Source organism: Manis pentadactyla, chromosome 2 (assembly GCF_030020395.1).
Source record: "Manis pentadactyla isolate mManPen7 chromosome 2, mManPen7.hap1, whole genome shotgun sequence".
Lineage (NCBI taxonomy): Eukaryota > Metazoa > Chordata > Mammalia > Pholidota > Manidae > Manis > Manis pentadactyla.
The window spans coordinates 201,489,282-201,505,118 of NC_080020.1; the positions used below are offsets into that span (position 1 = coordinate 201,489,282).

Sequence of the window (15,837 nt, forward strand, 5' to 3'; positions counted from 1 at the left end):
CCTTTCTCAGAACCACCCTTCGCATCAGGAAACCTAAGTTTCTATTCCTTATTCTATCATTAATTAAATGTGAATTTTTATGTAAGTTACTTCACCATTAGCTCTAATATGGGCTATCCTAGAAGGCTTCTAAGGCTCAAAACAATCAAAACACTTCTTTTCTTGGATCCTATCCTCCAACTTGCTTTAGTCCTCAGAGTGCAGGCAAAAGAGAGATCCAGTTTCCCTGTTCTCCAGGATGGAGGCTTTGCTCCAGCATCCAGCATTAACTCCCTAACACTGCACATGACACCCCGCCCCTCCACCCAGAAGGGTTATAGCCCCAAAACAGGAAGTAACAGGCTAGAAAGTCCATCAACTACTATTTACTAATCACCTCAGGGTTTAGTATGTTCTAAGGAATTTTGTTTCCACAAAGGAGGGTGGGGAAGTCAATGTAGGTACTGCTGTAAACTAATTTTTTTCTTTGCATAGTGTACAAAGAACACTTTACATTTTAATGAAAGGAGGGTGAAATCTATGAAGCCTTCATGGCTTCAATGTTTTAAAAATTATAAATCTTACCATGTATCTTAGACTAGCAATGTTTGAAGTTCTGTCCAGCTGTTTATAACAGACCTCAAAATGTGGAAGTTAAATCTAGTGATCTGCAGGCAGCTTGATTACCTGCTCCCAAAATATTACTGGTGATTTGACAAAGTAGCATACATTGTCTTGGATATACAGACACGTGTAAAGTTAGGAATGCTGAATGAAAGCCAACTGCACTTCTCAGAAGAAACACCATGAAGAAACACCACAAAGAGAATCACCTACGACAGGCTACCAGGGTTCCCTCTCTGCAGTGGCATGTCTTCAGATCCATGGCTGGTCACCTAATGGAGAAAGGTACTAACCTCATCTGTACAGGCCAGTAAACACTGAAAGAAAAGTAAGAACTTGACTCTCTGAAGTCAACTGAATGGTGACCCCATTTTCATTTAAAGGCATAAAACAACTATCTGCCTTTCACATGTTTTTTGGAAAACAATGTGCAAAACTCATATTATCAACATATTAATAATCAATTTTTAACCACTCCCACTCATTTTTATATGAATGCTCCTGGATCTCAAATTTTAACATCAAAGTAGAAGGCATGATACTACTGGGCAAACAGAATTAAAGAAGCAGGTCATGGCATGTGAAATAACAAAGGGCATCAATTTCTTCGTGCTTTTGCAACTTCTACAAGATGTCAGCTGTATGGCACTGAAAGGAACATAACACAAGAACAACATACAGAAAGAGTCTTAAGTTGAACCTAGAGTCATGAAAGCAGGATACCACAGCATTTAAATGTTGCAGACAAAAGAAGAGATCGTCTTCAGTGCTGTCAAATCCAAGATAAGACAACAATAATGACATTTAAACCCAAGCCATTTTAGCCAGAGTGAGACAGAAGAGGTATCTGGCAGACAGAGGTACTCAGTAGAAGTCAAGAACAAGTTCAAATCCTGTCCTGAAACAACTATACAAAGATGACAAAGCACAATTTCCTGAGCCTCTGGGTATATTTCCACTTTAAAAAATAACAGTTATAGTATTATAATAGTTGCAATAGATGCAATACAAAAGTGACCTCCAAACTGCTAAATACTAAAGAAAACAAAACAGAAGAGATGGAAACACTGGAGGGTGTGAACATATCTGCCTAGAAGCAGCATCACAGGCAAGTACTGCAGAAGAGACACACAAAATGACATAGGTTAGGTCCTCTTTAAAACGGTTGTTATAAATGGCTTTTGTAACGGCCATTTATAAATTTATAATGGCCTTATAAATACTGAAATGTTGAAAACTCTGCCCTCTTCCAAAAGAAATTCACCCACTGTCCCACCAGTCACCAGTAGTAGGAAGCAGAGAGTTGATCCAGCTGTGAACCAAGAGCCCACACACCTGCTCTTCCCCATCAGAGCTATCTGCAAGCAGATCAAGTCAAAGAAGCTCTACACCATCTCAGAACAGGCGTTCCAGTCTCGCTCCTCAGACAGAGTAGAGGGGATGGGCTGGACCTGTAACACCGATAGCATTCCCAGTTACAGTATGGGAAGCATTCTCTCTTAAGAACAGTGTTAAACCATGAGACAAGCTATGTAAGTAACAGTATATCTATAATAGGGAAGACTGTGTAACATTAGGAAAGAACTTTCCTGATTCTTATAATGATATGAAAAAGTGTCTGTGATATATTATGAAGAAAATATTGTGTGTGATGGCAGGGGATGGGGAAGGTTGAGCGGTAGACAGGCAAAGTATAAAACTTTTAAATGACTTCACCTATGCGTTAAACAGGAACTTCACATGGGACTTGTCTTACGAGCTATAAAATGTTTTATAACTGGTGCTTGTGCCTGGGCAAACAGATCAATAAAACAGAAGGGAATAGAATAAAAATCCAGAAACAGACGTAAGCATATCAGGGACCTTGAAATAAAAGAGGGGGGGTTTTACAAAATAATGAGGAAAAAAATTCAGTGAAACATGTTGAGATAATTTATTTTCTATACGGAGAAAAACAAAATTAGGCCCCTACCTTGCTTCATTCTTAAAAATATACTCCAGATATATTTACAGTCTTACATATGAATAAAATTTTAGAACAATTAGAAAATAATAATAATGTTAAGTGAAGAATGAACAAAGGATATGAACGTAAAATACAAAGAGCCAGTAATATATTTTAAAAATAAATATTTATTTATATATAAAATATATATGTATATATAAAAATACATAAATACTGAAGAGTAAGTAAACATGTGAAAACATGATTACTCTCATTAAGTTATCAGGGAAATAAAGTGAGATCATCAGATTAGTAAAAATTTTAGTCTAGAGAAATGCAAATTAAAACCACAATGAGATATCACCTCACACCAGTAAGGATCGCCACCATCCAAAAGACAAAAAACAACAAATGTTGGCGAGGTTGTGGAGAAAGGGGAACCCTCCTACACTGCTGGTGGGAATGTAAATTAGTTCAACCATTGTGGAAAGCAGTATGGAGGTTCCTCAAAATGCTCAAAATAGAAATATCATCTAACCCAGGAATCCCACTCCTAGGAATTTACCCTAAGAATACAGCAGCCTGGTTTGAAAAAGACAGATGCACCCCTATGTTTATCGCAGCACTATTTACAATAGCCAAGAAATGGAAGCAACTTAAGTGTCCATCAGAAGATGAATGGATAAAGAAGATGTGGTACATATACACAATGGAATATTATTCAGCCATAAGAAGAAAACAAATCCTACCATTTGCAACAACATGGATGGAGCTAGAGGGTATTAAGCTCAGTGAAATAAGCCAGGTGGAGAAAGACAAGTACCAAATGATTTCACTCATATGTGGAATATAAGAACAAAGAAAAACTGAAGGAACAAAACAGCAGCAGAATCACAGAACCCAGAATGGACTAACAGTTACCAAAGGGAAAGGGACTGGGAACAATGGGTGGGAAGAGAGAGATACAGGTGGAGAAAAATAAAGGGGGCATTAAGATTAGCATGTATAGTGTGGATGGGGAGCACAGGGACGGCTGTACAACACAGAGAAGACAAGTAGTGATTCCACAGCATCTTACTACACTGATGGACTGTGACTGTACTGGGGTTTGTGGGGGTGACTTGGTGAAAGGGAGAGCCTAGTAAACAATGTTCTTCATGTAATTGTAGATTAATGATACCAAAATTTTAAAAAAAGAGTAAATAGGAATGACACACATATATTCATAAAGGATATGTACTAGAATTTTCAACTTGGCATTGTGGGTAACAGCAAAAAAAATTATGTTTTTAAAGCACTACAGGTGTTCACGGGTAAGAGAATACATAATGTGATGTGATATTCTGTAAAAGGATACTGCAAATACTACCAAGTAGTTAAAATGAATGAACTAGGTATATATTCACTAATATGGCTAGATGTCAATAATAGGCAAATGGCAAAATGCTACAGAGTAAATTGAAACACATGTAAAACAATGGTTATGCTGTTTTGGATACATCAATACATAGTAAAACTATAAAAGCACAGATTAGAAATACAGATTTTTTATGGTAGCTGTCATCTGACAGAAGGCAGGGATGATGTGGGTCAGAGGTACATATGGAGGATGGGAAATAGGATAGGACTGAGGGGAGAATATTAGAGAGTCAACATCGTAATGGTTGAAAATTTTTTTTAATTCAAAAAATGAAAATATTAACATTTGCCTTGGGTGGCATTATGTGGAGTTCTAATACATTATCCTCTGTGCTATTCTGTAATTTGCTAATATTATTATTTATAATGCACAAAGAGGAGCTGAAAGGAAACATTACAAAATGGCAAGACTATTCTACTCTGGATAATGAGAATAAAACTTTCTTATTGGCTGCTGCTGTACTCTGTGTGTTTCAATTTTTCATGTAAGCATACATTAGTTTTAGAATTGGTAAAAAATCTTTTTGAACTGAAAAAATTTACAGATGGTGATTAGATTCCATATAGAGCTGGTTCACATAAATATCTGTTAACAGGACTTTGAAGGTTTTTACAAATGTGACATCTGTACTCTTGCTTCTTCAGTAAAGTACTCTACAAGTTCTAAACAATCAAAATACACATTGATTTTGAAACCCCTAAACTTATAAAATGTTAATATACCAATGGGGAGAACAGAACTTGCTTCTATAAACATTCTATCTAGCCTTCGAGAAAGGATAAAGAAAGGGGTTCCATAATGGGTATGGACTATTAATGCTTTTATTATCATCTGTAATTGTACAAAAATACAAAAAAAGCATTATAAGAAACAATTTGGTGTGCACTCCACTGTGAGTTTTTACATTATTGCAATAAATATTTTGTGGAAACCATTTCAAATTGGAATATAATGAGAAAATAATAAAACCTATCTTTCCATCAGAAAACAAAAATGAAACTTTAATTACATGTAATAAATACTGATCAAATAACCTCACCAAATCTCAACTTTCTCATCTGTTAAATGAGCATCCTACCACACCTACCTCAAACAGTTGTGGCACTCAAATACAATATGTAACTATAATCAGCAGAACTCTGCAGGTCTACTTTGCTGGGAGATGCAGAGAAAGAAGCAGGTGCCAAGCCCAACATCCTGCCATAGCAGGCATTAGGGTATAATTAAACTGAATATGTCAAGTTTTATTCGATCACCAAGGGAAAAAAGGAACAATCTTAGGAGCGATAGCAACCATAATGAAATAAAAGAGCATATGAAAAAAGACCCTCTTTCTAATGAGCACACAAAAACTTTAAATATTGATACTGTATATTGATATGACAAACGGATAACTCCTATAGCAGTTTCAACAGGTGATCACTTTCACTTAAGGAAATTATAAAGCATTATATATGATGTACACCTATTTAAGTATATTGATGAAGTACAGGAAGAAAGCACTAAAGTGAAAACAGATGGATCAGAATGCTGAATTGTTTTCCCTGAAAAATTTTTTTACCACTTCATACCTACTTCATACACAGTCATTCTCACTTGTCTCAGCTCACAAACAAAAGAGGTGACTTAGGAATGAGATATCCCAGTAAACGAATCATCCAAGCCAAAACAGCCTTGCAGTCCACATAGTTAAGAGACAGAAAGCTCTCCCGTCTACAACACTGCTATACTGGCTTTAAAATTAAAGTGGCAGAAGAATTATAACCCCAAAATTCCAAAAGCATCTTACCAGGGTGATGTCTCGAGAAGCTGCAGCTGCACTCATATGCAAACTAGGCTGCCTTACAGAACTGCTGCAATCGAGGGCTCGAGCAAATGTCCCAACAGCACTGATTAACCACAAAAACAAAGAGGAAAAACTGAAATTCTTATTTTTTATATTAAAAACACACAACTGGGTAGTGAATGAAAATTATATAAGTCAAACAAGCATTAGAATGTTTGAGCATCAAATATCAAACAGAAAGTATTTTCTAGAAGATTTAAGAATTGACAAGTCAATTTACTATATATGGATTGCCATAATTAAGAAAAAGTGGCTTGTGTGGCATAAAGAAAGAAAGATCTATTATGAAATGCCATGGAGTAAACAATTTGGTTTTCAAATGTACTTTAAAAAAAGAGAGAAACAGATGTAGAATAGATGCTGAGTTTAATTATTACTGCAAATTACATTCTGACCACTGTTTTAGCCCAAACTGTGAAATCCTAAAAACATTTATTTCTTCAAATGAGATCAACTGGAGCAACCAAGACAGAATAAATTTTCATTAAACACACACACACACACACACACACACACACACACACACACACACACACACACACACACACAATTACCACAGATTTTCATTTAATGGTTTAGAAGGCCTTCCCATATGAAGAGAAATCTAACCTAAGACTTGCTGCTGTTGCCTGTATTTTAAGCATGTCAGCTGAGGAAGAGATTCTTTTAATGTTAAAATATAACACATATGCATAAAAGCATTATAAAAAAAGTTCAAGAGAAAATTAGAGAATATAATGAAGATTCTTGTAGTCATGTCCCTATCTACCTAATTCAAATATTTTGCCATGTTTATATATATCATATATATATATGCTTCATATAATCATGTTGTCATAATGGTCATGAATGTCATAAATGTCATGAATCATAATGGTTCATATAATCATATATGCTAGCATATATATGCCCATTATGAAATGACATTTTGCATATTATAAAACTTTTAAAGTGATCATCCTATGTATATCCTCACTCAACTTCACCGAGATTTATCTCTTTGACCCCTCTAACTCATTCATTATTGTAAAAGTAATATTCCATTATTGAGTATACCTCAATTCACTCATCAATTGTCTGCTGATATCCTCTTTTTTCCAATTTTTCCACTATTACAATGTTGTGGTAATCTCATTTACTTACAGCTTTGCAGCAATTCCCACATGAGCATGATTTACTTTTACAGTTGAAACAACAGAAACACATTTCTCTCCCATTCATTTTCTCAAGAAAGGAGGATGGGGCTGGGGGGAGAGGAAGCAAGCCAGCCAGGCAGTAGGGCTTAGTTAGAGAGCTTTCAGAGGGAAGTCCATGCTGAGCAAGGCCTTCCTCATGCATGGATGCCATAAGCGGAATTGAGGTGTACATTATTATTGACAAGTGAAGATCACTACTCTAAAGATACAGGATTTCAGATGCTGAATTTCATCTTTATACTTTTATGTAGTGCTCAAATTTTTACAAGGGCTGTTCATTATTTTCTTAATCAGTAAAAATCTATTTTCACTTTTTAAACAGGAACTAATGATAATAAACCGTATTATTAGAAAGTGGTGTGATATATATTAGGCCTTTTTACATAACAAGAAAAAGAATAACATGGCCAATGAAAAAAAGGAGAATACAAAAAAAGGAAAATACACACACATATAAATTATTTTATAAAAAGAAGAGATACTTCTTGACTCAATAGAGCCATACTCACCGTGCTACAACTAAAAACTGGTCAATCTGTTGATCTGTAAGTGGACTATTTGGATCCCAAACTTTAACTTCCAATTTTGACTGTTCCCTCTCATCTGATTCTCCTGTCCGAGAACAAAGGAAATGGAGTCTTGTTACAAAACGCACTGTCCTGTCACGCAGTTGATGACTGGTCACCACAGCATTAAAAACATAAGGCAGATGTTCAAGTTCTGGTACATCATTTCAGAGAGCAGATGCACAACACTTTGTAAGGTGAACACTGGTAATAATACAACCAGATACCATATGGTATCTTACTTTGGTCATTATCATGTATTTCCCAAGCACCTGCATGTGTGCAGCATGAAGCCTCATGTGAAGGGTTATAAAGACAAAAAAGAGAACACTCCTGCCACAATCTGCTCTAACTATAAAACTTATGCATAATTAACTACGATACAAACAAATGGAAACATGTCATGAGAGACACAGGACTGTAAGATTCTCAAGATAAGAGAAACCATTTCAGGCTAGCTAGAGAATGATGTGGTGAGGTGGCATTTCTGCTAAGAACTTATGGGTATGACTGCCCTGGCAGGAAAGAGGGCAAAGCAAGAAAGGAGAACGTGAACCAAGTCCCAGGGAATTAAAACGTGGTAGAAAAGTAGCTCATTTGTCAGGAGTACATTAAGGGGAAGGAGAGGAGATAGCTAAGAGAAGAGAGTTATGAACGTATTACTTTAGGTTCTGCAGAGATGTTCTTAATAGGTCTTATCTGGAGGTAAGGAGAAGCCCTTGCCATTTTAGCAGGGGAGCGACAAAGCCAGAATCAAACCTCCCATCTCACACTCAGCAATGGCATGTAATTTGCCCTACAGAGATACCCAATGAAGACAGAGAAACACGGTATTGATTGTAACAATAGAGAGCAAAGAGAGATTTAGGAATGTGAGTGGCAGACTAGATGTAGCAGGTAGATTTCACATTTGGCAGATGGGATAACATTGGTCTTAACAGAAGTAAGTCATGCCAGTGGGAGGTCAGGGCTGAGGAAAAGACTGACAGTAATGCAGGATGCTTCATTTTAGGAAGATTTCACAAGCAGATACAACTATCAGGCTAGACTAAATGTCAAGACAAAGGATAGTTAACAGAAAACTCTCATTTACAGCTATGGATTTCCTATTATGATAGGCACTGGTTTTGGCTTTGTTGTGATCAATGCATCTGTAACATCAGGCAGAGTGCCTTACACTGACTTACTCTGAAGTTAACAAGCCCTGAATTAAGCCCCTGTTGTATCCTCCAGAATGTAATAAGCATAGAACTGGTATTTACTTTACAAATTCAAGTTAGTTGATACATGTCAATCCCTTCCATTTCTATAGCAGAAGAATTCAGTATGAGAATTCAAAATAAATTCACTGTAAGCAGTAATTAAAACACTCCTGGATGCATTTATATAACACCTAAAATACAGATAACACTGTAGAATGAGAACAAAAATAGCAATGAAAACAAAAATACAATGAATATAGAAATGTTCTATTATCAGTCACTTTAAACTAATGAGAACTCCACATTTTGAATTCACCATATAATTACATTTCTATCACAGTTTAATCACTTCTTCACTGGGGAAAACATTAAGAGGTTCTTAAATAAAAGGACTTAGAATTTATGTAATTAAATTAGCTCAACTAGCAGTAATCTTTGGAATGGTTTTGGTAACTGTGGTATAAGCCAGGCAGTGGGCCATGATCAACTCCATGCCTCGGTCATATTCATTCCAGTCATTGCAATAATCTCCATTTATTATAATCTGGGCAATTCACAACTGCTTTAGTCCCATACTAGCCTACAAATATCTCCCTAACCTCTGAATTCCCACAAAATGTATTTACCATCTAATTACATATAGCTATATACAGCTTTGTACTTACTTGATACTTTTGGAAAAAATTTAGATTCAGCAATGATTTTAATCATTAGGCCTAACCCTCCAGTTATATTTTAAGATTTCTAGAAAATATGGACAAAGTCCTTCTACTTCAAATACATTCCCTAAAAGCACATAAGGTTGTTCAAAGACTGAAAAACTAAGGCTGTATGAAACTCATCCTAAAGGCCCTTACTTGGACAATTAGAAATATTTCTTTGCCCTAAATACAATCCATTTTCTTTGCACCAACTATGAGAGTATTATAACTTTTATGTTGTATTTAATTCAGGAACAGAGAAGGATGCCACTTTTCTTCATTTTTATTTAATATTGTTCTAAACGTTCTAGACAATGTTTAAGGTATGAATCAAAGGAATAGTAAGTCACTAGAGACAAATACCATATGATATCACTTGTATGTGTAATCTAAAAAAGCCAAACTCATGAATACAGAGAGTAGAATGATGGCTACCAAGGGCTGGAAGAAAGGTGGGAGAATTCTGGAGATGTTGTTTAAGGGGTACAATCTTCCAACTAGTAGACAAGTCCTGGAGATTGAATGCACAGCACAGTGATTAGAGACAACAATACTGTATTATAAACTTCAAAGATGAGAAGAAACTACATCTTAATTGTTTCCACAACATAAAGGATAAGATAATTATGTGACATTATAAAGGTGTTAACACATATTATGGTGATAATCATACTGCAGTAAACAAATATATTAGGATCAACATGTTGTAGGTCTTAAACTTATACAATGTTATGTCAATTATGTCTCAATAAAAACAAATTTAAAAAAATAAGCTACTAGAAAAGCATAATAAAAAATGAGTATTAAAAAAGAAAATACAATGTCAAAAATCACATTTATTGTGGTAACAAACATGTACACCACTAAGAAATAAAATCAGAGGTATATTTATACAAGGAAATTTTAAAACTTTCTAAGAAGGTAACTTGAGCAAATAAAAAGTAAGCAAGATTAAAAGTCTCAAGGATATCATTTTTGCTCAAATACTTCAACAAGTTAAACTTAACAGCATTTAGTTTTGGAAGCCAACAAAATGATTTGAATATTAGTCTCTACAAATCAAAGAACATTCTTATTATGAAAAGACTGAAGGATTGTTTAAAACTCGACGGGATTATAACACACAGCAAGAGTAATCACCCAATACTGTACTTAGACAAACACAATTAAAAGCACAGAAACAGACTATGTCATACAATAATTTGCATTTGAAAATTTTATTTTCATAATTACATACATATTAACTAACATTTATTTAGTGCTTACTATGTCCCAGAACCCTTGTAACAGTTTCTCGAACTCAGTACCAGTGACACTACAGGTTAAGTACCTCTTCGTTGTGAGGGAATGTCCTGTGTACGACTAGATGTTCAGCAACATCCCTGGCCTCTACTCATTAGATGCCAGCAGCCCCTTCCTCTCCACTCCTTCCACCACTTGTAATAACCAAAAATGTCTACAGATATTGGCTAATGTCCCCACCCAGGGTTGAGAATTACTGTTCTACTTTGTTTCAGTCAACACCTGCTTACACTTAATTGTTATAGGTTTGTGTTTTTAACATCTATCACATTGTTGAAAAGCACATTCTTCAAAATTACACAATAAAAGTAACAGGGTTTATGGAGAAGTAGGACAAAACTTTGAAAACATGTGGAACTTGGTGGTGGGGGTGGGAGGAGAAATCATAATAAATATACTAGCACAGTTAAATCTCCACTGACATTTACACCAAGCACAAAGGTCAGTCAATCCTTTATCTCCTTAAACCTTGGACTCATACTTCTTGGACTCATACTGAGACACAGGTCATTGTGTACAGTTTCAACAAAATTAAAACAGAATCAAGGTGCAGGATTTTTTAAACACTGCAGGAAATAATGTTATAGCCCCTTCATCTATAACTCTTAAAGCTTCCTCATATAGTTTTAACAATGCAAAGTGCCACAGATTTCAAGGCCAGTATATCAGTCACTACTTGCACTACAGGAAAGCACTTCTATAAAATTTCCGTCTTTTTTCCCCCCTTAACCCCTCTGTATTTGTGAGAATACTTGCTTCCCTGATTGCTGGGGAAAACTCCCAACTGAACTGACCCAACTACCACACCATACGGCCATTTTCCTGTTTACCAACTGCAGATTAGCTAAGTCAATTTTTAAAAAGCATGTATTGTAGCAGAAGAGACTACACTCATTTAATTCTTTAACTCTCAAAGATAGAGGCCTCCTGAAATTCCCAAACACTGGCAAGAGTTAAGTAAATAGAGCAGTCCACAGTGGAGGCTGGGGAGAAGTAACTGTTAATAGCTAGCCATCAGTGTCATTAGCACTGTGCTAAATGCTTTACAAGAGTTACTTTGATCATCACAGTATGATGTACGTACATACATTACTATTCCCTTTTTAAAGAGGACAAAGAGGGATTAAATAGTTTCCCAAGTTTACTCAGCTAAAACATAGTATAGCCAGGTTTCACCCAAATCTGTGAATCCAGGGTCATTTTAGTCTAATAATTTAATGCAATTGTAATTCTATTAACAGTTACAACAAATTTTAATTTAAGGTATAAATAGATTTTCTTAACATTGCAGTGTTACAATACAGTGAAATAATAATTCAAAACTTCCCACACTGTAATGTTTTTCTATGGAAAATTCTCTAGGTGGTTTATTCAAACTCAATAAAATACTAAAAATCTCAAAGAAACCTTCACCTTCATTTGCAAACTAGATATTGATCTTTCCAGATTGCAAGAGTTTGTTAGATGGTGGGTAGCCATAAAAGAACTTAAAAATTATAAAGCCTTACAAAAAGATTTATCCACTAGCAAGACAAACACCACAACGTCTTAGAATCCATCAAGACACATTAACGAAGAAAACAAGCCTGTAATATACTCTGGCATGGTGCTGATGCTGCCCCCTACTAAGGATCTTATGTGTTCTACATTCCATGCCAATGCAAAATGGAATCTGGACACTGGTCAAAATGTACCTAATCAGGAGTATCAAAAGGATTAGTAAACACAGATGTCTAGGACTGCAGCAAGTCCCAAATATCTGTTCTTGAATATGACATTTTCCAATATTTAATTCCCCTGCAAACAGGTACTAACTACAAATGGAAGTTTCCATGATTGCAAAGCCTATGTTTTTCAGGTATGGTTTAACTGTTAGTGTACCTATTTGCCACCCTATACCCTCTCTCCTAAAAATATATTAATTAGAAAAAAGAAGAGGGTTTCTTTCAATCATATACTTAGTTGGGTTCCTCATTACAAGTGAAAAGAAACACTTTGGATATGCTAAATGTGTTAGGCTGAAAAAAGAATCATTTATGATGAAAAACTGGCCTTTTTCTTTGTTAAAGATGAATACTTAAAAATAAAGCTAACATATCATAAACTTACAAATAAACTTAACAAAGATGTAAAAAAACCCAATATGACTAAATCTATGTATTTTTTTTTTAAAGATTCTACAAGACCCAAAAGTGGCCTTGAGGGAAGACATTCCTTCTTTTTGGTTAAGATGTTTCAAAATCGAAAGAGATACTCGAGATGGCAGCGTGAGTAGGGTGGCAGAAATCTGCTCCCAAAACCATATGTATTTTGAAAACACAACAAATAGAACTATTCCTAAAAGAGTGACCAGAAGATACAGTACACGAGACAGGCTACATCTACATCTGCGAGAACCCGACATCTCACAGAAAAGGGTAAGATACAAAGGCATGACCTGGTGGGACCCGAGCACTCCCCCAGCCCTAGCTCACTTGCAGATGTAAAAGAATCAGAGTGTCATATCAAATTTACCGGGTATCATAAATCTTCCAAGTGGTAAAGATACCTCAAGACAAATGCTGGGCATAGAAGCCACAGGGCATAAATATGCAAAGAAGTAAAAAGCTAACCTTTTCAAACAATAAGGCTTCCCTCTCACTTACCAACTTTACATCTCCCTGTATGGCCCCAGAAGATGACTGGTTAGCCAGAGACGGGTAAGATTCCTCAAGGGAGGAACAACCTAAGACAGGCACAGTCGCAGGGGGGCCATCAGGTGAGAAATTGGGGATCAACAGAGGTGAGGCTTAGAACCTCACCCCCCCTGTTCTGAGAGAAATCTTCTGCATACGTGGACGTTTTATTGCCCTTGTCTAGCTTGGATTAACACATAGTCTACAGGCACACACCTGATCATCTACATTTGCTCTCTTACAACACTAAACTATGTTTTCTACCTTTATCTTGCATCTACCTACCACTTCAGCATTTTATTAAAAATAATCATAATAAAGAGAGAAATGTGGTATCCACATATAAATCAAGTATAAAAACCAAATGAGTATTCATATTTGAACTGACTGTTTAGAGTTCATAATGCATGAGGAAAACCAAAAGTTTCTGTGATGACTGCCCTTGTACTGTTCACTATGTAACTTATTCATTATGTAAGAATTTGTTCTACATGTAAGAACTTGTTTGTTATGCCTCAGAAGATTGGAGACTGACGAAAATTAGGCTTGGGGTGGATTAATGATTGTGCATTGAGCATTGACTCCCCTATACAGAATTTTATTGTCGTTAACAACCATTTGATCAATAAATATGAGAGATGCCCTCACAAAAAAAAAAAAAAAAAAAAAAAAAAAAAAAAGGACAGACTTCCAAGGGTAAAATAAGTAAGTAACCAGGATGTAATGTATAGCATAAGGAATATAGTCAAGATATTGTAACAGCTTGGTAGGGTGATAGCTGGAACCTAGAATTATGTATATAAATGTTCTACCACTGTGTTGTACACTTGAAACTAATGTAATGTAATACTGTGCGTCAACTACCCTTCAATAAAAAATAATTATTAAAAAAAAAAAAAAAAAAAAGAATCAGAGTGGGGAGGGAGTGGAATCACAGGATGGCTAAATAACCAGCCCTAATAATCTGCCCCAGGAGCAGAGACACACATTGAATGGTGCACCGGATACTAGAAGAGTGGAAAAGGAAAATCTGAGATTAAGACTGCAAACAGATTCCCACAGCCAGATGCCCTGGGACAAAAGAAAAGCAGTTGCTTTGAAAGTCTTAAAGGGACAAGGGTTTAACAGGTAGACAAAATCGTCCAGGCAAACTCAGCCCAGCAGGCTGGGATGTTAAGGAACTTCAAGTGCCCCAACACCCTGGGTGGCAACACAGGTCCAAGGCCCCGCACAGCCATAAGTAGCCTGCTGTTCCTTCCCCCGCCTCCACCGGCACTGCAAGCAAACAGGCTGACCCGCCATTGCTGTGGAATAGCAATGGAACAGCACCCCCTACAGCAACCACACACCTTAACACACAGACTTATCCCTGCGCATAGCTAACAGGCCCAGACCCAGAGGCTGCTCCCTGCGTGCAGTTGACCCGGCACACACAGTGGAGACTGGCACAGAGTACGGGAGGCACAAAGGGGCTTTGTTCTCATGGCAGAACATATGCTGCTCACCTGCAACCCCTGCCAGTATGATAGGATATCCCCAGGACCACCACGCCCATAGCACCTTAGGGGATCAACCCAGAGGCTGCACCCTGTGTGCAGCTGACTAGCACAGACAGTGAAGATGGGTGCAAAATCCAGGAAGCACAAAGGGGCTTTGTTCTTGGGGCAGAACACACACCGCTTGCCTGTGATCCCCACCAATGCCCTAGGCCATCCCAAGGGCTGCTCTGCCCACAGCAGCTCAGGAAATTAATCCAGAGGCAGCTCCCTGTGTGCAGTTAACTGGCACAGACAGTAGAGACAGGCAAGGCGACCAGCAAGCAGGAAGGACATTGGTTTCCCAGCTGACACACATGTGACTTGCTGGTAACCACTCCCATCGCCAGGGCAGAAGAACCTTGATCAATCCAAAATCCCTCAAACACCAGAGAGAGGGCTTGGTGAGACTGAAATCACCAATCTCCCTGAAAAAGAATTCAAAATAAGTCATAAGCATGCTGATGGAGCTACAGTGAAACATACAAGAGCTAAGGGATGAGTTCCAGAGGGAGATAACAGAAATGAAACAAACAATGGAGGGATTTAAGAGTGGACTTGACCAGGTGCCAGAGACTGTTAATGGACTAGAAATCAGAGAATAGGAATACAGAGAAACTGAGACAGAGAGAGAAAAAAGGATCTCCAGGAATGAAAGAATACTGAGACTGTGTGACCAATCCAAACGGAACAATATTTGCATTATATGGGTACCAGAAGAAGAAGAGAGAGAAAAAGGGATAGATAGTATTTATGAAGAAATAATTGCTGAAAATTTCCCCAATCTGGGGAAGGAAATAGTCTTGCAGACCATGATACTCCACAGATCTCCCAACACAACAGACC

General features: G+C 36.9%; 1 protein-coding gene across 6 annotated transcripts in view; it reads right to left on the bottom strand.

Moving 5' to 3' along the window:
• Positions 1-15,837, bottom strand: part of MTA3 (metastasis associated 1 family member 3) — a 181,900-nt gene that overhangs the window by 56,774 nt on the left and 109,289 nt on the right. For all 6 annotated transcript variants that reach the window (XR_005032687.2, XM_036925590.2, XM_036925589.2 and 3 more), the window contains 2 exons: positions 7,520-7,622; positions 5,758-5,857 (listed from right to left, as the gene is read on the bottom strand). Coding sequence is in view for 5 of the 6 variants with exons in the window: in XM_036925590.2 (XP_036781485.1) it covers positions 5,758-5,857; positions 7,520-7,622 (203 nt within the window). In the remaining variant the exon portion in view is untranslated. The remainder of the gene's footprint in view (positions 1-5,757; positions 5,858-7,519; positions 7,623-15,837) is intronic.